We start from the raw sequence: 21,579 nt of genomic DNA on the forward strand, positions 1-21,579 counted from the left end.
CTGCAAAAGACCTCTTTAGAGTGTTCAAAAAGCAAAGATGTCACATTGAGAACTAGAAGTGTGCCGTGGTATTTCCAATCACCTCATATACATGTGAAAGCTGGACAATGAATAAGGAAGACAGAAGAAGAATTGATGCGTTTGAATTATGGTGTTGGCAAAGAATACTGAATATGCCATGGGCTGCCAGAAGAATGAACAAATCTGTCTTGGAAGACATACAGCCAGAATGCTGGCGAGGATGGTGCGTCTCGCGTACTTTGGACATATTATCAGGAGGGACCAGTCCCTGGAGAAGGATATCATACTTGGTAAAACAGAGAGTCAGTGCAAAAGAGAAACACCCTCAATGAGACGGACTGACAGTGGCTGCAACAACAGGTTCAAACACAGTAAAGGTTGTGAGGATGGCAGGACCAGACCGTGTTTCGTTCTGTTGTACACAGGGTCACCATGAGTCAGAAATGACTTGATGTCACCTAACAACAGGAAGTCCTTGCATGGTATTACAGATGTGGGATTTTGAAACATAAATTAACAGTCAATAAGACATTAAATGATCAGTTTTGGCTCAAAGTACCTCACAAATAAACAAAAAAACAATTATAATTAAGGACTATTTTTTTTTATAACAACTGTAATTTTCTTATAAAAGCATTAAATATCTGCTGCTGTTCTACTAAGTCAATTCCATGTAAGTTTGCTTAGATTCAAAATTTAACACATTAATAAACATTTTTTAAAAATAGAGACACTTGGAGCAGGGGGTGCCAAGATGGCGGAATAGACACGCTTCCGTCGAGCCCTCTTTATACCAAAGACCCGAAAAAACAAGTGAAACGAGTACATTTGTGACAAGCTGGGAGCCCTGAGCATCAAAGGCAAGCTTAGACAACGAACTGAGGGGCAGGGGAAGGAAGAGACCGTTCAGAAGAGGAGAGGAGTTGCCGAACCTGAATCACGGGGAGCCCTCAGGCACCATTCCCAGAGCAGCAGGGACAGGGGTGCGGGCTGGTCCTAGCATTCAGCCGCAGTTTCCTCAGGGAGAAGCAGCCAGCCACACAGCCCACTCACACCGCAGGAACCTGAGGAGAAGGGTGCTCTTGGCAAAACCTAAGTACTTGTGTATATTTTACTGCGCCACCCCCCACCCCCAACCCAGCTTCAGCGGCTGAATCCGTAGGCCTGAGATATACCCTGGTGAGCACCTGGAGCCGTCCTCCTGGCCTTGGGGAAGGAAAAAATTTCCAACTGGGGGGAAAAGATAATTTGCTAGCTCCATTAACTGGGGGAGCTCAGGACAGAAGTGGCATAAATCGTCCGTGGACCTTGGGCACCTTTCCCTTCTGCATGGACCTCTGTGGGCCTATTTCAGGAGAATAGGCCCTTGCTGGCAAACTCCAACCATTTCAGCAGTGCGGTGGAGAGGTGGGTATTTGACGTTTGACATTGCTTTCTCTATTAAACAAGGTCCTCACCTACCCACAACAGGGACCTAAGGACTGGTGGCTCCACTTGGGTCGCCCAGCCACCCATGACACGGGCCCAGGGATAACTGGTACCTCCCAGTCCTTACAACAAAATCTCTGGGTGCCCATGCTCCCTCTGCAGGGCCCACCCACCAGCACGCTCTAGGGAACAGAGAAGCGTCTTCCTCAGAGACACTTGGGGGTCGGTTCTCAGCCCCCTGCCTTGTTCAAAGTGTGACACCCTGCTGCAATCAGATACTGGTATATGCGCCAATTACCCCTGCCCCTCTAAAATTGTAGGACAGAGCCTGTACAACACACTTGATAATCAGCTACCTGGAAACCTGAGCTGGATTCATACAAGAAAACTGAATGGACTCCTAGACTGATATACCTGATAACAGCTCTAGCCAGCTGGGGACAGGACACCAGAGCTCCAAAGGCGAAAATAATCAAGCTAGCTCACTCAAGCAACCCACAGGGGTATACCAAAAGAAAACAAAGCAAGGAGCTATGACACATTAAGCACGCATAAACTAACACAATAACTTATAGATGGCTCGGAGACAACAGTCAATATCAAGTCACATAAAGAAACAGGCCATGATCACCTCAACAGGCTCTCAAAACAAAGAATCCAGGGATCTTTTAGGTGAAAGTGCATTCCTGGAATTACCAGATGCAGAATACAAAAGTTTAATATACAGAACCCTTCAAGAAATCAGGAAGGAAATGAGGTGATACGCACAACAAGCCAAGGAACACACAGATAAAGCAACTGAAAAACTCAGAAAGATTTTTCAGGAACATAATGAAAAGTTTATTAAGCTGGAAAAATCCATAGACAGAGAGCAATCAGAAATTCAGAAGATTAACAATAAAATTACAGAAGTACACAACTCATTAGAAAGTCAGAGGAGCAGAATTGAGCAAGTAAAAGCTAGAATTTCTGAACTTGAAGATAAATCACTTGGCACTAATATATTTGAAGAAAAATCAGATAAAAGAATTAAAAAAAAAACGGAGAAAACTTAAGAATCATGTGGGACTCTATCAAGAGAAATAACCTATGAGTGATTAGAGTACCAGAACAGGGAGGGATAACAGAAAATACAGAGAAAATTGTTGAAGATTTGTTGACAGAAAACTTCCCTGATATTGTGAAAGATGAGAACATACCTATCCAAGATGCTCATCGAACTCCACATAAGGTAGATCTTAAAAGAAAGTCACCAAGACATATTATAATCAAGCTTGCCTAAACCAAAGACAAGGAGACAATTATAAGAGCAGCGAGGGATAAAAGAAAAGTCACCTACAAGGGAGAGCCAATAAGAATAAGCTCAGACTACTCGGCAGAAACCATGCAGGTAAGAAGGCAATGGAATGACATATTTAAAAAACTGAAAGAAAAAACTGCCTACCAAGAATCATATATCCATCAAAACTGTCTCTTAAATATGAAGGTGAAATTAAGACATTTCCAGATAAACACAAGTTGAGGGAATTAGTAAAAACCAAACCAAACCTACAAGAAATACTAAAGGGAGTTCTTTGGTTAGAAAATCAATAATATCAGGTATCGACCCAAGGCTAGAACACTGGGCAGAGCAACCAGAAGTCAACCCAGACAGGGAAATCCAAAAACAAAAAACAACAAAGCAAGATTTAAAAAAAAGCCCAGCGATGTTATTACATAAAAGAAGACAGCATTAAAATAATAAAGAGGGACTAAGAAATGTAATCACACACCTTCCATATGGAGAGGAACATACGGCAATAGAAAGAAATAAAAGTTAGTTATAAATTTAGAAAAATAAGCGTAAATAATAAGGTAACCACAAAGGAAATAAACTACCCTACTCATTAAAATAAAATACAAGGGAAAAATACAGACTCAGCAGAAACAAAATCAACAACAAAAAATATGAGGAAAGGACAATATATAAAGAAAATCTACTCAGCACATAAAATCAAGTGGGAAAAAGAAGCTGTCAACACACAAAAAAAGACATCAAATGATAGCAACTAAGTTCATACCTATCCATAATTACCCTGAATGTAAATGGACTAAATGCACCAATAAAGAGACAGAGGATGGCAGAATGGATTAAAAAACAAGATCTGTCTATATGCTGCCTACAAGAGACACACCTTAGACTTAGAGACATAAACTAAAACTCAAAGGATGCAAAAAAATATATTAAGCAAACAACAATCAAAAAGGAGCAGGAGTGGCAGTATTAATTTCTGACAAAATAGACTTAAAAGTTAAATCCATCAGAAAGGATAAGGAAGGACACTATATAATGATTAAAGGGACAATACACCAAGAAGATTTAACCATACTAAATATTTATGCACTCAATGACAGAGCTGCAAGATGCATAAAACAAACTCTATCAGCATTGAAAAGTGAGATAGACAGCTCCACAATAATAGCAGGAGACTTCAACACACCACTTTCAGAGAAGGACAGGACATGGAAAAAGAAGCTCAATAAAGACACGGAAGATCTAAATGCCACAGTCAACCAACTTGACCTCATAGACATATACAGAACACTCCACCCAACAGCAACCAACTATACTTTCTTTTCTAGTTCACATGGAACATTCTCTAGAATAGATCAGATATTAGGTCTTAGCAGAATCCAAAACATTGAAATATTACAAAGCATCTTCTCTGACCATAAAGCCATAAAAGTAGAAATCAGTAACAGGAAAAGCAGGGAAAAGAAACCAAACACTTGGAAACTGAACAACACCCTGCTCAAAAAAGACTGGATTATAGAAGACATTAAGGATGGAATAAAGAAATTCATAGAATCCAATAAGAATGAAAACACTTCCTATCAGAACCTTTGGGATATAGCAAAAGCAGTGCTCAGAGGCCAATTTATATCAATAAATGTACACATACAAAAAGAAGAAAGGGCCAAAATCAAAGAACTATCCCTACAACTTGAACAAATAGAAAGAAAGCAACAAAAGAAACCCACGGGCACCAGAAGAAAATAAATAATAAAAATTAGAGCTGAACTAAATGAAACAATTGAAAAACAATTGAAAGAATTAACAAGACCAAAAGCTGGTTTTTTGAAAAACTCAACAAAATTGATACACCATTGGCCAAACTGACAAAAGAAAAGCAGGAGAGGAAGCAAATAACCTGAATAAGAAATGAGATGGGTGATATTACAATAGACCCAACTAAAATTAAAAGAATCATATCAGATTACTATGAAAAACTATACTCAAACAAATTTGAAAACCTAGAAGAAAAGGATAAATTCCTAGAAACACACTACCTACCTAAACTAACGCAAACAGAGGTAGAACAACTAAATAGACCCATAACAAAAGAAGAGATTGAAAAGGTAATCAAAAAACTCCCAAGAAAAAAAACCCCTGGTCCAGAAGGCTTCACTGCAGAGTTCTACGAAACTTTCAGATAAGAGTTAACACCACTACTACTAAAGGTATTTCAGAGCATAGAAGAGGATGGAATACTACCAAATTCATTCTATGAAGCCGCCATGTCCCTGATACCAGAACCAGGTAAAGACACCACAAGAAAATTATAGACCTATATCCCTCATGAATGTAGATGCAAAAATCCTCAACAAAATTCTAGCCAATAGAATTCAACAACACATCAAAAAAATAATTCACCATGACCAAGCGGGATTCATATGAGGTATGCAGGGACGGTTCAACATTAGAAAAACAATTAATGTAATAAACAAAAGACAAGAATCACATGATTTTATCAACTGATGCAGAAAAGGCATTTGACAAAGTCAACACCCATTCATGATAAAAAACTCTCAGCAAAATAGGAATAGAAGGAAAATTTCTCAACATAATAAAGGGCATTTATACAAAACCAACAGCCAACATCACCCTAAATGGAGAGAGCCTGAAAACATTCCCACTGAGATCGGGAACCAGACAAGGATGCCCTTTATCACCACTCTTATTCAGCATTGTGCTGGAGGTCCTAGCCAGTGCAATTATGCTAGATAAAGAAATAAAGGGCAACCAGATTGGCAAGGAAGGAGTCAAAGTACCTCTATTTGCAGATGACATGATCTTATATACAGAAAACCCTAAGGAATCCTAAACAAAACTACTGAAACTAATAGAAGAGTTCAGCAGAGTATCGGGATACAAGATAAACATACAAAAATCAGTTGGATTCCTCTACACCAACAAAAAGAACATCGAAGAGGAAATCACCAAATCAATGCCATTTACAGTAGCCCCCAAAAGATAAAATACTTAGGAATAAATCTTACCAGAGACGTAAAAGACATACAAAGAAAACTACAGTACACTTCTGCAAGAAACCAAAAGAGACTTACATAAGTGGAAGAACATACCTTGCTCATGGATAGGAAGACTTAACATTATAAAAATGTCTATTCTACCAAAAGCGATCTATACATTTAATGCAATTCCGATCCAAATCCCAACGACATTCTTCAGTGAGATGGAGAAACAAATCACCAATTTCATATGGAAGGGAAAGAGGCCCCGGCTAAATAAGGCATTACTGAAAAAGAAGAACAAAGTAGGAGGCCTTACTTTACCTGATTTTAGAACCTATTATACCGCCTCAGTAGTCAAAACAGCCTGGTACTGGTACAACAGATACATGGACCAATGGAACAGAATTGAGGATCCAGACATAAATCCATCCACATATGAGCAGCTGATATTTGACAAAGGCCCCCAAACAGTTAAATAGATAAAAGACAATCTTTTTAAGAAATGGTGCTGGCATAACTGGATATCCATCAGCAAAAAAATGAAACAAGACCCATACCTCACTCCATGCACAACTAACTAACTCAAAATGGATCAAAGACCTAAATATAAAATCTAAAACGATAAAGATGATGGAAGAAAAAATAGGGACAACGTTAGGAGCCCTGATACATGGCATAAACAGTATAGAAAACATAAAGAGCGTAGAAGAAAAACTAGATAATTGGGAGCTCCAAAAAATCAAACACTTATGCTCATCCAAAGAATTCACCGAAAGAGTAAAAAGACTACCTACAGACCGGGAAAAAGTTTTTAGCTATGACATTTCTGATCAGCGCCTGATCTCTAAAATCTACATGATACTGCAAAAAGACAAATAGCCCAATGAAAAAATGGGCAAAAGATATGAATAGACACTTCACTAAAGAAGACATTCAGGTAGCTAACAGGTATATGAGGAAATGTTCACGATCATAGCCACTAGAGAAATGCAGATCAAAACTACAATGAGATTTCATCTCACTCCAACAAGGCTGCCATGAATCCAAAAACACAAAATAATAAATGTTGGAGAGGCTGTGGAGAGATTGGAACACTTCTACACTGCTGGTGGGAATGTAAAATGGTACAACCACTTTGGAAATTGATTTGGCACTTCCTTAAAAAGCTAGAAATAGAACTACCATACGATCCAGCAATCCCACTTCTCAGAATATATCCTAGAGAAATAAGAGCCTTTATACAGGTATGTGCACACCCATGTTTACTGCAGCACTGTTTACAATAGCAAAAAGATGAAAGCAACCAAGGTGCCTATCAGCGGATGAATGGATAAATAATTGTATATTCACACAATGGAATACTACGCATCGATAAAGAACAGTGAGGAATCTGTGAAACATTTCATAACGTGGAGGAATCTGGAAGGCTTTATGCTGAGTGAAATCAGTCAGTTGCAAAAGGACAAATATTGTATAAGACCACTATTATAAGAACTTGAGAAATAGTTTAAACTGAGAAGAAAACATTCTTTTGTAGTCACAAGAGGGGGGAGGGAAGAAGGGTAGGAGAGAGGTATTCACTAAATAGATAGTAGATAAGAACTACTTCAGGTGAAGGGAAAGACAGCACTCAATACAGGGGAGGTCAGCACAATTGGACTAAACCAAAAGCAAAGAAGTTTTCTGAATAAACTGAATGCTTTGAAGTCCAGCGTAGCAGGGGCAGGGGTCTGGGGACCATGGTTTCACGGGACATTTAAGTCAACTGGCATAATAAAATCTATTAAGAAAACATTCTGCCTCCCACTTTGAAGAGTGGCGTCTGGGGTGTTAAACGCTAGCAAGCACACAACTGAGATACATCAATTGGTCTCAACCCACCTGGATCAAAGGAGAATGAAGAACACCAAGGACACAAGGTGATTACGAGCCCAAGAGACAGAAAGGGCCACATGAACCAGCGACTACATCATCCTGAGACCAGAAGAACTAGATGGTGCCTGGCTACAGTTGATGACTGCCCTGACAGGGAACACAACAGAGAAGCCCTGAGGGAGCAGGAGTGCAGTGGGATGCAGACCCCAAATTCTCATAAGACCAGACTTAATGGTCTGACTGAGACTGGAAGGACCCCAGTGGCCATGGGCCCCAGACCTTCTGTTGCCCCAGGACAGGAACCATTCCTGAAGCCACCTCTTCAGACATGGATTAGACTGGACAATGGGTTAGAGAGGGATGCTGGTGAGGAGTGAGCTTCTTGAATCAGGTGGACACTTGAGACTATGTTGACATCTCCTGCCTGGAGGGGAGATGAGAGGGTGGGGGGGGTTAGAAGCTGGCAAAAAGGACAAGAAAAGAGAGACTGGAGGGAGAGAGTAGGCTGTCTCATTAGGGGGAGAGTAATTGGGAGTGTGTAGCAAGGTGTATATGGGTTTTTGTGTGAGAGGCTGACTTGATTTGTAAACTTTCATTTAAAGCACAATAAAAATTATTAAAAAAAAAAAATAGAGACACTTACCTTACTAAGATTTGAATACAGATCAACTACACTGTTACAAAACTTCTCTACATCTTGTGTAAGCAGCTGGTCTGGATTAGCTATTCTGTTGTCCAGATTCCCCATTTTATAATAGGTGAAAGCTCTAAAACAACAGTTAAGAAAATGATTTTTAAAACAAAACATTACACCTCAATGCAAATTCATGGAAACAGAAAAGTCTGGAGCCAAAAGAGGCCCTAAAAATTGTCCTTACTTATTTTAGAGATAAGCAAGCAAGTCCAGAGAAGAATGACTTGCTAGTTAATGGAAGAGCCAAGAGCAGATTCTAAATAGCTGAGAGATATTTCTCTATATGCTTCTGTATCTAAAAGCAGTTTTGCTTAAAAACACATTGAAAATATATCAGTTTGCCCTGTAAACGTTCAAGTAAAGTACATTAAAAAAATTTTTTTTTAAAACTTTTAGACTATAAAAAAAAGAATATATCTCAATATCATAAATACTAGTGTTCAATTTAAATTTTTTTTAATATAAAAACAGTTGATCACTTACTGGAGATATTCCTCATAGAGGTATTTAGTGAGTCTTACTCGGAAGCATAGTTTGAGCTCATTTAACCCAAACTTCAAGAAGTTATTAATCAGAGAGATCTAAAAGAAACAAACAAATGTTACTGGTCTTTCTTCACTTGTACCTATTAAATTTATTTTTCCATCACTAGCTGTGTCCCAAATCCTATGATTTTTATAGTTGATAGTCCCATTGATATAATTCAGTTGTTTTACTTAGAACTCACAAAGATACAAAGAGAACATGGTAAACCAAAAGCAACTGGCTTTAATGACCCTATGTTAAACTTTACTTGGAACTTAATGTTAGAATACTCTAATATCACATGAGAAGCACCTTGCCTTTTTGGTTGGGGGTGGGAGGAGAACAAACAAGCCAAATCTGTTACCTTTCTATCAGTGTAAAGACTTGCTTTTAAGAGTCCTGACATTTATGTTTATATCTTGTTTCCTGCTGTCAGTTACTGCAACCCTAGACAATGGAACTGTATACCAGCTATATTTGCATCTGTTTAAAAAACAAAACTAAGTTTTTTATCTGTGAATACTATTTTCCAGATTATTTCTAGAGCCATCTTTACTACTGTTTTCCATCATTACGTTAAAATTAATTCTTCCATGGTTCTGAACTCATGTTCACATGTGAATTTTCTTGAGTAGTCTTTGCAAAATACATATTATCCATAACCCAAATGGTACAAGAGTGTTTCTAGATGGCCCTATTAGCTGACTTCTGGTAGCATTAACAATGCATAGTTGCATTCCTTTCTGACATAAATTAATAATTTACTTACTATTCCTTATTGGTGTACTTTTTATTTCATAATTTTTTTGGCAATTAGAATTTTTTAGAAAAATTTAAATACCATCAAGTGGGTCTGCACAGGTTGGCAAGCCACAGAAAACTTTCATATCCAGAAAAGAACTACTAGGCAAGGACTTTTATTAAAAAAAAAAATTGAACCTTCTTGAGTTTCCTAGTGAACGGTAATACGGTAATACCTTCCACCCCAGTTGCCAAAACTGGAAACTGATAGGTAATCATGACTCCATGACTCCTTCACCTTGACCCCCAACCAGTCATCAAGTCCTACTGCTTTTAACTCAGTAGTTTTATTACCTGTCTACTTCCTTCTGTCTCAAATCACAATTTTAGTTTAGTCTACCACCATCATCAGGATTGTTGCAACAAACCTTCTACTGGGTTTACAGTCCATTCTCCACAATCCAGCCAGACTGAGCTCTTTAAAACACTCATCTGACTATGACATTCTGCTGCTTAAAATCCTTACATGGTTCTTACAGTCCCAGCAATACAAGCCCTAATTTTATTTTTTTGTAACTGTTGTTAGTTGCCACTGAATCTGCTCTTAATTTCTTAATGCAACCTAAAAGGCTCTTCCTAATAAGGCATTTGCTTATTGCTACAGCTTCATCTCTAGGTTGATATGTTAATCTCCAGCTCCTAGCCTCTGGACCTCTGTTTCTGCTGCGCTCAGCCTACAATGCCCTTATCTTCTATTCTTATCTGGCTACCACTCTTGCCCTTATCTTCAGTTCTTATCTGGCTACCACTCTTGCCCTTCAGTTCTTATCTGGCTGGCAATCTTCTTGTACAAAGGAGTCCTAGTGGTGAAAAGGCTAAGTGCTTGGCTGCTAATCAAAAGGTAGACAGCTTGAACCCACTCAGGAGATCTGGGACAGTTTTATCCATTCTCTGTGAGTCAAAATCGACTTGACTGGAACCTAACAACTTCTTATAAAAAAAACTCAGTTCAGACGTGACCTTCTCTGCAAAAGACTTTTCTAATTCCTCCAGCACTAGGCTGAATGCCTCTCGTATGTGCTCCACAAAATTTGTCCCAATGATCTGAGGACAACTGTTGACTTGTATGTGTTCCCCAGTACAACGTAAGATCCTTTAGGACAAGGCCTGTATCTTCACCATTGTCCTCAGTACCTACTAGTATGGTGCCTGGCATAAAGTAGGTGCTAAATAAATGATTAATAAATGTTGTTTTCCTTATCTTAGCCAAAACATCTAACTTTGCCAAGTACAGTAGCAGAATTTCATCAAACAAAAAAAATTATGTTTAACAAAAGTGTTCACTTGGCCTATTTCAAAGATTTGAGAATTGGGAAAGACTAATTCAAATGAGGGCACCGTGACCCAGAGTTAGCAAGTTTCTTGCCCAAAGGCATAGCTATGTAATATAAAGCTGAAACTTGAGGCAAGATCTTCAGAAATTAAGCTAAGGGTTCTTTGCACTATACCAGCATTTTAAAGTCATATTAACAGGCGGGACACAGGGTTTACCAATCTTAACAGTGGCTTCCTATGGCAGTGGCTCATGTTTGAGTATTCGGGTATGCATATATCCTTAGAAACATTCTGACACTTTTTCTCAGTTGAGGAACATCATACCACATTGTTGATAATTAAGTAGTGTTTAAAAAACTATGTGTTTTTCTATTGTTACATCAGAGTGTTTTTGGGGGGAGGGTCAGCTCTAGGATAGTACACCACTACAATGTGCTAATATTTAATAAAAAATAAATATCGTGGTAAATCTTGGTATTTGTTTTTAAAATCGCTCCCTCCCCCTAGACCCCCACCACACACACGGGAATCTCTCTTTACCTTTCCTTAAACAAGAATATAGAATGAACGCAACATCATTCTACGCACTCAGAAATCTAGCCAAAACTTTCAGGTCTTTGACCCTACATCCTCAGGATGCATTAGCTTTTAGTTACTTTTAAATAAATGCTTATTTTTCTCATTACAAAATACATGATTTTTAAGGAAAAATTTCAAATCACGCAATTCTACCTAAAACACAGTTAATATGAACATTTTAGGTTTCTTCCTAGTATTTTATGCATAAGGCTGTTTTTTACCTACCATATTTTTAACTTCAATTTAGAACTTAAGCTTTTCCTTCCATATTCCTATTATATTCACAAATCATACTAGAACATAAGGGATTTTTTTCCCCAATTGTATGATTATTTTGTGCCCCTCCCCATAAGTTTTGTAAATATTCTATTTTCTACCACAGATAGATACAGCTGAATATAATTTCTGTCTCTCTTGTAGTAGTCCACTGTTTCTTTTCTACAATCTCGTAAAGATCCAACTCTGGTTTCAAGGTCTTTGGCTGAATCTCAGTCTATAACTAACATGTACGTTACCTATATCAATTTTTTTTATTTTAAAAGATCTAAAGATAATGTATCCCTTTTCTCAAGATTTATTAGACTAAAATTTCTGACATATTTTCAATTTAATTTGATTTTACAATCATGGTTCTCTTTTCTGCCCCCAAAATTTAGCTCTAATTCTAACTTGAACTACATAATTGGTTCAAGTTCCTATAACAGTCTATGGTTTAAAGCAATGGTTCTCAACCAGGGTGATTTTGTGCCCCCCAGGGGGCATTTGGCAATCCCTGGAAACATTTTTGTCTGTCACAACTGGATGGGGGTGAGGTACTACTGGCATCTAACGCGTAGAGGCCAGAGGTGCTGCTAAACGCCCTATAAGGCACAGGACAAGCTCCCACAACAAAGAATTACCCACCCCAAAATGTCAATAGTGCCATGAGTGAGAATTCTGGCCCAAAGGTTAAACAAAAACAAAAACACACCCACATAAGTACACTATAAATCAAAATGAACCAAAGCATAATTCCTTCTAAGGGTTCACATTGAAAAATTCAGCTATAAATTACAAAACTAAATTTAAAATAGGAACTTAATATCATAAATTTTTAAAGAATTTAGTAGCTAAAAATTCTTAAAAGATTTCAATAAGCTGTAACTTCTCCCTATGTAAGTAAGATTTTTAAAGAATTACACTTACGAGAGGCATGGCAGCGATGAAGTTGAATAAGTACCTCTTGAAATCTTTTCTGCTACGCCCAATAATACCACTGCAAACCACCACAGGCAACGCCATTAGTGCAAAAGGAGCAAAACAACGCTAAGACGACTGTGGTAAACCTATAAAGTTATTCTCGGGAATTTTTACTGAATCAAAACAATCAGTAAGCAACAGGAAGAAGCTAAAAATAAAAACAGTTTCTTAGAAAAACATGTTTGCAACTTTCGCAATTCCACCATTTTAAACAGCTTGTTACAGACAACAAAATCAGGAATAAAAATGATAACAAGTTCTTTACTTAGTAAAAATGGCTACTAAAAAAAAAGGTTTAAGCTGCTGTTAATAGACTGAATCATGTCCCCAAAAAATATGTTGTAAGCACTCAGCTGGCTGGTAGTTTGAACCCTCAGCTGCTCCATGAGAGAAAGATGCGGTACTCGGTTTCTGAAAGATTTACAGTGTTGCAGCATTGGAAACCCAATAGGGCAGTTGTACCCTGTCCCATAGCGTCACAATGAGTTGGAATCGACTCAATGGCAATGGGTTTGGTGTCTTTTATACCTGTGGTTGTAATCCCATTTAGGAATGGGTTTTCTTTGCTGTGTTCAATAAGGCAGTACTAGTGTAGGGTGTGTCTTAAATCAACCTCTTTTGAGATATAAAAGAGCAGTTGGAGGAAGATAGGTGCCACGCTATGTGAGGTCTCCTAGGAACCAAGAAACAGAAGCTGAAAACAGACAAGGACGTTCCCCCAGAGCCAACAGAGAGAGAAAGCCTGCCCCTAGAGCCAGCACCCTGAATTCGGACTTGTAGCCTCCTAAACTGTGAGAAAATAAGTTTGTTTGTTAAAGCCACCCACTTGTGGTATTTCTGTTATAGGAGCTCTAGAAAACTAAGATAGCTGCCATAACAGGGGTACAGATGGCCAAAACACAATGAACAACTTTACAGATCCAGGAATGCATTACTATGGATAAAAACAAACAAAAAACATTTGTTTGTTTTCAAACATTTTAAGGTCCTGATTTTCATCTGTGTGACCTAAAGGCAAGAAGATGGACTAAAGAGGGGTCAGTAAACTTTCTGTAAAGGGTCTAGAACAAATATCTTAGGTTTTGTGGGACACAAGGGTCTATGATGCCACTACTCAATGCTGCCATTGAAGAATAAAAGCAAACAGGAAAGAGCATGGCTGCGTTCCAGTAAAATTTTACAAAAGCAGGCAGCAGTGGAATTTGGCCTGTGGACTGCAGTTTGCAGGCCCTGGGACTAAATGTTGGATTGGGAAACAGAAAATAGAAATTGGGAAATAGAAAATGGGATTCCTTGGAGTCTCAGAATGATTTTGTAGAGGTTTCAGGCCCTTCAACACTTTACAACTAGACCATCTCCTCTTTCATCTTTTTTTTTTTTTTTTAACACATTTAACTGTTTCTAAATTATACATTACGAATTTACTTTAAGTAAGGCTGCCACTACTTTAAAGTTTGAAAACCATTATGTCATGCAAGTAAAGGATCTTTGAGTCCCCTATGTCCATGATGTGCTAAAAAGAAATAATTTATTTAATCATAGAACTCTTTTTTTCAAATAACATTTATAAATATCCTTAAATGTAAATAAAATCTATCTTGAGAAACCCTGGACTGAATGATTTAAACCTAGCTTCCCCTAAAAAATGATGTATATGCTGGAGGAAAAAACTTGCTTTGCATCAGGGAGTAGGTGAAAAACATCAAAACTGGTCTTCTAGGGGAAAAAAGCTTCATGGCCAAATATACTGGGAAACCCTGGGTTAACAGATGTCTTTACCAAAGAACTTATCAAGGTTTTTAATGTATAATACGTGTATTATAACTTTGAGAGGTGTCTGTAACATGTAATATTTCCTCCAGCTAGTATTCCATAAAACATGTTTCAGGAAATTGTGCTTTAGACTGAAAGAAAATTATAGTCCAATTTTTATATAACTCTTAAAAAAAAATGTGTTAAAGAAAAAAAGTTGAACTTTGAACAAAAATTTTTTTTTTGTTTATAAGCACTAAGAATATTAGAGACACAAAGCAATTAAGGCAGTACAAAAAGTTTAGAGGTTTAGTTAAAATTGTTTGAGCCAAACTTTACAAAAAAATCAAAGTGCTTCAGTGCTGCCCAAGCAATGAAACGCACAAGATTATAAAATTATGGTAAAGCACATGCCATCATTCAGCAATGGTTTACTGTCGGGGTAGCAACTATAAATTTAAAAAACGGTTTCTTGAATAAATCCTTATTTCTGCTTATTATTCCGCTGCAAAGAATAATAATAATAATCAACAAAGCAATTGTACAGTAACCCTAATCATTATTACTTCTAAAAGTAGAACTGCCCCATAGGGTTTCCAAGGAGCAGCTGGTGGATTCAAACTGCTGACCTCTTGGTTAGCAGCCTGAGCTTTTAACCACTTCATCTGGGGCTCCAAAATACATATTAGAATCTTTATAAAAGATACTCTGGAAATTTTAAAATGCTGTTTGTAGCCAACTGAGTGAAAATAAAATACACCTTTAACATTAGATACAGCAGCAGGAGGGAACAGGATTCTCCTCTATATCATGGAATTATTACAGTTTCTGCCTTGAAGAACTCTGTCGTGTTAAGATTTGCCCATCCCACAAAGTCACTAGCCACTGCTAACAAATAAGCCTAAAAGATGAGGATGATATTAAAATGAAGTACATTAAGGACCACAATAAGTTTCTGAGACTCTTCAGCAAAAATATATGAATCTAAACCTAGTTTGGAAGAGGCAAAAAGGAAAAAACAGATCAATCTATTTACAATGTAGCTTTAGAAGCGAGCTAGAGAAATGTGTTAATTGTTCAAGTAAATTATTATGAACTCCCAATATTTTTAAACTTTTAATCTCATCAAATAGTAAAGGTCACATACAAAACAGAGGCTCAAAAAATACACATTATGAAGAAAGCTGACAGCTAACTTTACAATGACTTCACAGCTGCTGAATCTGGATTGGGTGTAAGGAAATCCCTTGTACTGCTCTTTCAACTTTTCTGTAAGCTTGAAATTACCTCGAAATAATGTTTTTAAAAAAGACTACGTGAGAAATCCACAGAAAAGATGAAAAACAACAACAAAAAAACTCATAAAGAAAAAATTTTTTTCTACTGTAACATTTAAATTGGTATCACGAGGAATACACACTTTTCATTAACAGGTAAATGGTAAATGGATATAATAACCCAAGACATTCATTTATCAATGTTTATCTTTTAAGTTCAAAGTTATCAATTACAGTGACTGAATAATACACTACGTAGAAGACCGTAATAAAAGAATATTAAAAGTATGGTGCTAGAAAGGAGAGAAAAGTCTAAATATTGTTTTTCCTCCTAATAAACACCTTCAGTGTGGGATTCTTTTAAATGCTCTGATACTTTCCACCAAATCACCTCATTAATTTCAGATACCCGACTTGGACTTTTTAAAACCCCCATTACAGCACTTATTATATTACATTTTAATTTTCTGTTTACGTGGAGGTTGAAGTCCACCCAGAGGCACCTCAGAAAAAGACCAGCAATCTACTCCCATAAATTTAGCCCTTGAAAACCCTATGTAAACGGTTCTATTCTGGCACACATGGGGTCCCCGTGAATTGGGATCAACTTGTCGACAACTGAACTGTTAACCCTCTATAAACTGTGAGCTCAGCAAGCCTTGGTACAGGGTCTCTCCTGTTCAATGGTATATCCCCGTCATGACAGGCACTCAGTAAATATTTATTAAATAAATGAACGAATACAGAATTTGACTTAGTATGTTATACTTCAATTTAGGATCCATTTGTTTATTAAGATACTACTTGCATTTCATACATATAGGAGGAAGGTGAAGGAAAAAGTACCTTTCAATAAGTGTTCCATTTTCAATCATCCAAACATCACAGTATGTTCGAGAAACCAGCGTAACAGCAATAAGCATCAAGTAACCTGTCTAATATAAACCAAGTACAGTAAACTAAATAAATGCATTTTTAGAAAGTTAAAAGAAATACTACTTTGACAAAGATTTTTGGTTGCTAAACTCATAGCTTTACTCTAGCTTTAATACAGTTGGTTGACATTTTACCTATAGACAATTTTAAAATACAATTTAAATGGAATTTTTAAATATAAATGAAAAAGATCTTATTGATCATTTAATTTTCTCATCCAGAACTCAAAAGGAAAGTCAAACGAGCTGCCTTCACACAATTAGTCTATGATAGAAGTTAGGGGTATAACTTACTACTTGAATCACTGTCTATTGTGATTTTCCCTATGCTTTTCATATACAACTTAAAAAAAAAAATGACAATAACTGCCAATATACAGTTAAACAACTAACAGTGAAGCCTAACATTTTTACCTAAATAGAATAAATCTGGTTCAATTTGTTAGAAAAATCTGTAACAGTGCCCCATCCCTCACAGGGCTTTCAATTTCGTTTATAAGGAAGATTTGCACATAGAAAGTAATGAGAAAACAGACCAGTGCAGGCAAGCAAATGCATCACTTTATGTGATAAGTGGTGGTGATAAGCTCAGGTTAGCAAAAGAAAGTTATGGTATTAAAAATGTCAATATTAGACAATTTTTTTTTATTCTCACATTCAAATTGGTAGCATGAGGCATAAATTCTTCATTAACAGCTAAATGGATATAATCAAGATACTCAATTGTTGCTTTCTAAGTGGGTAAGTTCAAAATTATCAGTTGCAATGACTGAATAATATAATATGTAGAAGAGTACAATATATATATATTATATATTAAAAGTACTGCCTTCAGAAAGGAAAAATCTAAAAAACCAATTTCCTCTCTATCCCTACCTCCCATCTTCTGTGATTTCTATGGGAGATTTATTTCACTTTCTTGAACTAGGGTTAAAGTTCTGTATTTGTACCCATCAAAGGTGGTAACATAAAATGACCCTGTGGCACAGCTAGATCTACGCAAAAGTAGGAGGGTCAAGTTGGATCCTTCTACATCCCTAACTCTCTGAGGCCTTCCGATGTCTCACCTTCATTTTACAGTCATTGAGCCCCTGCTAAACAGTTAAATGAGCATTAAACTGTTAACTGATGCCAAACAACAACAAAAAAATTCATTGCCGCTGAGCCGATTTCGACTCACAGCAACCATATAGGATAGAGAAAAACTGCCCCACAGGGTTTCCAATGCTGTAATCTTTATGGAAGCAGACTGCCACATCTTTTTCTCATGGTGGGTTTGAACCACAGGCCTTTCCACTATCCGCCAGGCTCTTAACCAGCGTGTCACCAGGTCTCCCTGTTTAACTGATGCGAGGGATGAGGAGGTAATGCACAAATCTTTCCAGAGAAGCTTGTATTTTAAATAAGAATTCTTCAAAGCCAGGTAGGTTGTAGAAATGAGAAAACAATTAATTATGTCCGGAGAGTTATGGGAAATATCACAAAAGATAATGAGCATAAAGCTATTTTTTTTTTAACATATTTGATTTTGCTGGGGATTTTCAGAGACGTGACTGTTGTGAACAAATGAAAACTTGAGCGTTCAGAGCCTGATTATAAAACAGCAAAGAATCTTCTAAGCAGATGATACTGAAATGACGGCCAATGCCACATTGTGATTTACTCTATGAGAAAAAAGAAGTCAAATGTTTTTATTAGAGTTTTTAGAAAAAAGACTAGTAGGAAAAGGAGAAGAAACAAAAAGATAAACCAAGAGATTATAATGATACAAGTAAGACAGATATCGTGAGCACAGCAGGAATTGTGAAGTGACAGATTAAGAGAAACTGAAGGAAACTTGGAAAAAATGTTTAAAACGTAAGAGAGGGAGATTAAAAAGTGTAAGTGTGATCCCATTTTCATGTATGTTCACATGAAAGAAGACTGTACACCAAAATGACAATAGAAGTTCTGAGTGGGAGGCCAATAGGTACCAAGAAGTAAAAAAAAAAAATAAGTACCTATAAGCATTTTCCAATTTTTCTTCAAAGAACACTTATTACCTGTCTATTTAGGAAAAAACAAATGTTATGAAATTATATTTCAGTTTCTCAAAGGCAGAATCAAGACATGATGGAGGGTAAGTCAAGTTCAATGGAGGAACATGAGTTCTCTTTGGGAACTGAAGTGTTTTAGAACACCTTATCTTGTTCTTGCTATTCATAGACTATAAAGTTAATGCTTTTTTAAAAATTTGAACAATGGAAAACATGTTTTAAGGATATAAATTTGGCAGAAAAGATTAAAAAGGGGAGTTCCTGGAAATGAGACTTATTACAGAATAATATAATATCCAGGAAAGAATATGCAGAAGGAAAAATTACACATAGAAAGAAAAATTATCAGATCCCTGCAACTGAAAGGATGAGGGCTGGGAAAGAAGGAGCCAAAAGTGCTATTTCTAGTTTGTATAAAAGGAGAATGTTGAGGTGGTTAAGATGGAGAACACAGCATTATTTTAATAATCATTAAACGTGCTTATCAAATAATGATAATCTTGATAAAAGGTCAGAAGAAGAAATAATAAAACTTATTCCTACAGTCAGCTCACTATCTGAAAAATACCTGAGAATTCAGATATCATTTTGGATATCTTAAAAACATATTTAATCACTTCTTTTGTTCAGCTGATTCTACTGAAGCTAGCAAAATGTATGCCCTTCAGTTTGCTTCTTCAAATATAAAGAAGCAAGCTTCAATCATATTCCAGGTCAATGTGACTTGTTAACATCTCAATGTAATAAAAAGTTTTGTCTTTTTAAGTTTAATTTTGTTTCTATTAACAGTATTTAACTATTATAAAGCAACACCATTTAGGTTAGACACACTGCAGTACACTACTATCTCACATAAAATACAATGAAATAATATTTCACATACCAGAGACAACTACTTAAAAACTGGCACTGAACAAAAAAAGCACACTTACATGACAGGTGGTGATTTAAAGACAAAAATTTAGCAGTCCTTATTACTTACACAGAAAATATTTGGCCTGCAGTATAACCAAAGCTTTATAATATGCTTTTATTGTTCAGATCTCATGTAAACTTGAAAGTTGAGAACAACAGTATAATTTCATAAAACTTACCTCTTTACAAAATGTTCTAGGGACCATGATTTTCAGAATCTTTATGAGCCTTGAAAAAAACACCTTGTCCACCATGGCTCGCTCTTTTTTCCCCTCTTTCTATATTAAGAGAAAAACAGAAAGCTTTTTTTAGGATAGCTATAACAAATAAGATTAAAGAACCATGTTTCATTTTAGGTGATATAAACAAGTATTGAAATGGATACTGCATTTATAGAGCACAGACTTAAACTGCTTCCTCATATTCAAACATGCTTTCAAGAAAGCAAGACATACCTAAAAACTGAATGAGGAAGTGAGACATTCTAGAGCCACGTGAATATCTGGAGAAGAATGCTGCAAGTAGGAGAAACAGCAAGTCCAAAATAATGAGGTAGAAGCCTGCTTAATGTGTCTGAAGAACAAGACGGCCAATTGGACTCAAGCTGTGAGCAAGGAATAGTGGTAGGGGTTGAAATCAGAGAGACAGCTAAGAAATCATCAAGTACTTAGAGATTTTTTATTATCCACTTCCTGATTAACAGTATTTTTGTTTTTTAAATCTTGAACAGGGTTTTCCCTGATACCAATTACAGGAAACTTTTAGATTCCTAGATTTATCAGTTAGCATTTCCAATATGCAATATGCCAATTTACTCTCTCTTCCTCATAAATTCAAAGACAGACAAGGTTCCTTCACTCATACAGCTCACTTTCTAGCAGAAGAAATGGATAAAAATAAAACAATAGAAAATTATTACAGATGGCTTAAGCAGGGTCATGAGAAAAAGAAGAATGGTTCGGACAGGATGACTGGAAAGTTTTCTCTGAGGAGGTAACACTTATAAAACCAAACCCTTCACCATCAAGTCAATTCATAGAGACCCTATAGGACAGAGCAGAACTGCCCCACAGGGTTTCCAAGGAGCAGCTGGTGGATTCGAACTGCCAAACTTTTGGTTAGCAGCTGAACACTTAACCAGTGTGCCACCAAGGCTCATGTTGAGACATGAATGAAGTGAAGCCACGTGATGGTCTTGGGGGAGTGGTAAAGCATAGGGAACACCAAGCACAAAATCCCAGTAGCAGGAATAAAACTGGCATGCAGAGTGGATAGCAAGATGATAGTACTGCTAGGGCAAAGGGAACAAGAATGAGAGAAACGGAAGGAGTAGGCAGGGTTTGTAAAGGGCAGCACCTTAGGACATAGCAAGGATTTAAAGTTTATTCTCAGTGTAGAAGGAAACCACTGAACATATTTAAGAGCAGTAATTACTCTTCTCTATCTCTCAGAGACTTCTTCATTTTCACTGGGTCCATGAAAATAAAGGTATAAAATCATTTGCAAAGGTAAGAAAAAAGTTATATGAACTAGGCATGGTGGAGTCTATTAACTTGATTATGGGGCCCTGGTTGCACAGTGGTTAAGAGCTCAGCTGCTAACCAAAATGTCGGACATTCGAATCTACTGGCCACTCCTTAGCAGCCCTATGGGTAGTTTTGCTCTGTCCTACAGGGTTGCTATGAGTTGGAATCGATTCAATGGCAACGTGTTTGGTTTTTATTTACTTGATTACCCCTGGACTGTTTCGGATAACAGGCAGGAGAAACTTCTTAGAATAAGCAAGACATTCTAGGAGGACCCTATCTACTGCCTAATGTCCTACCCACCCTCCCCTCAGCCCCTCACTGACTCCCATTTTCACAGCTCACTTACTCAGCTACCATGCTCTTGATAAACAAATACCCATGGTAAATTCTGTTGGTTAGACAAAC

At 37.0% G+C, this 21,579-nt stretch overlaps 1 protein-coding gene across 1 annotated transcript in view; it reads right to left on the reverse strand.

Moving 5' to 3' along the window:
- Positions 1-21,579, reverse strand: part of ABCD3 (ATP binding cassette subfamily D member 3) — a 97,551-nt gene that overhangs the window by 40,258 nt on the left and 35,714 nt on the right. The window contains exons 3-7 of the mRNA XM_010598091.3: positions 19,825-19,923; positions 16,606-16,694; positions 12,677-12,746; positions 8,795-8,892; positions 8,261-8,384 (exon numbers count right to left, since the gene is read on the reverse strand). Coding sequence (XP_010596393.2) covers positions 8,261-8,384; positions 8,795-8,892; positions 12,677-12,746; positions 16,606-16,694; positions 19,825-19,923 — 480 coding nt within the window. The remainder of the gene's footprint in view (positions 1-8,260; positions 8,385-8,794; positions 8,893-12,676; positions 12,747-16,605; positions 16,695-19,824; positions 19,924-21,579) is intronic.

Source organism: Loxodonta africana, chromosome 3 (genome assembly GCF_030014295.1).
Source record: "Loxodonta africana isolate mLoxAfr1 chromosome 3, mLoxAfr1.hap2, whole genome shotgun sequence".
NCBI lineage: Eukaryota > Metazoa > Chordata > Mammalia > Proboscidea > Elephantidae > Loxodonta > Loxodonta africana.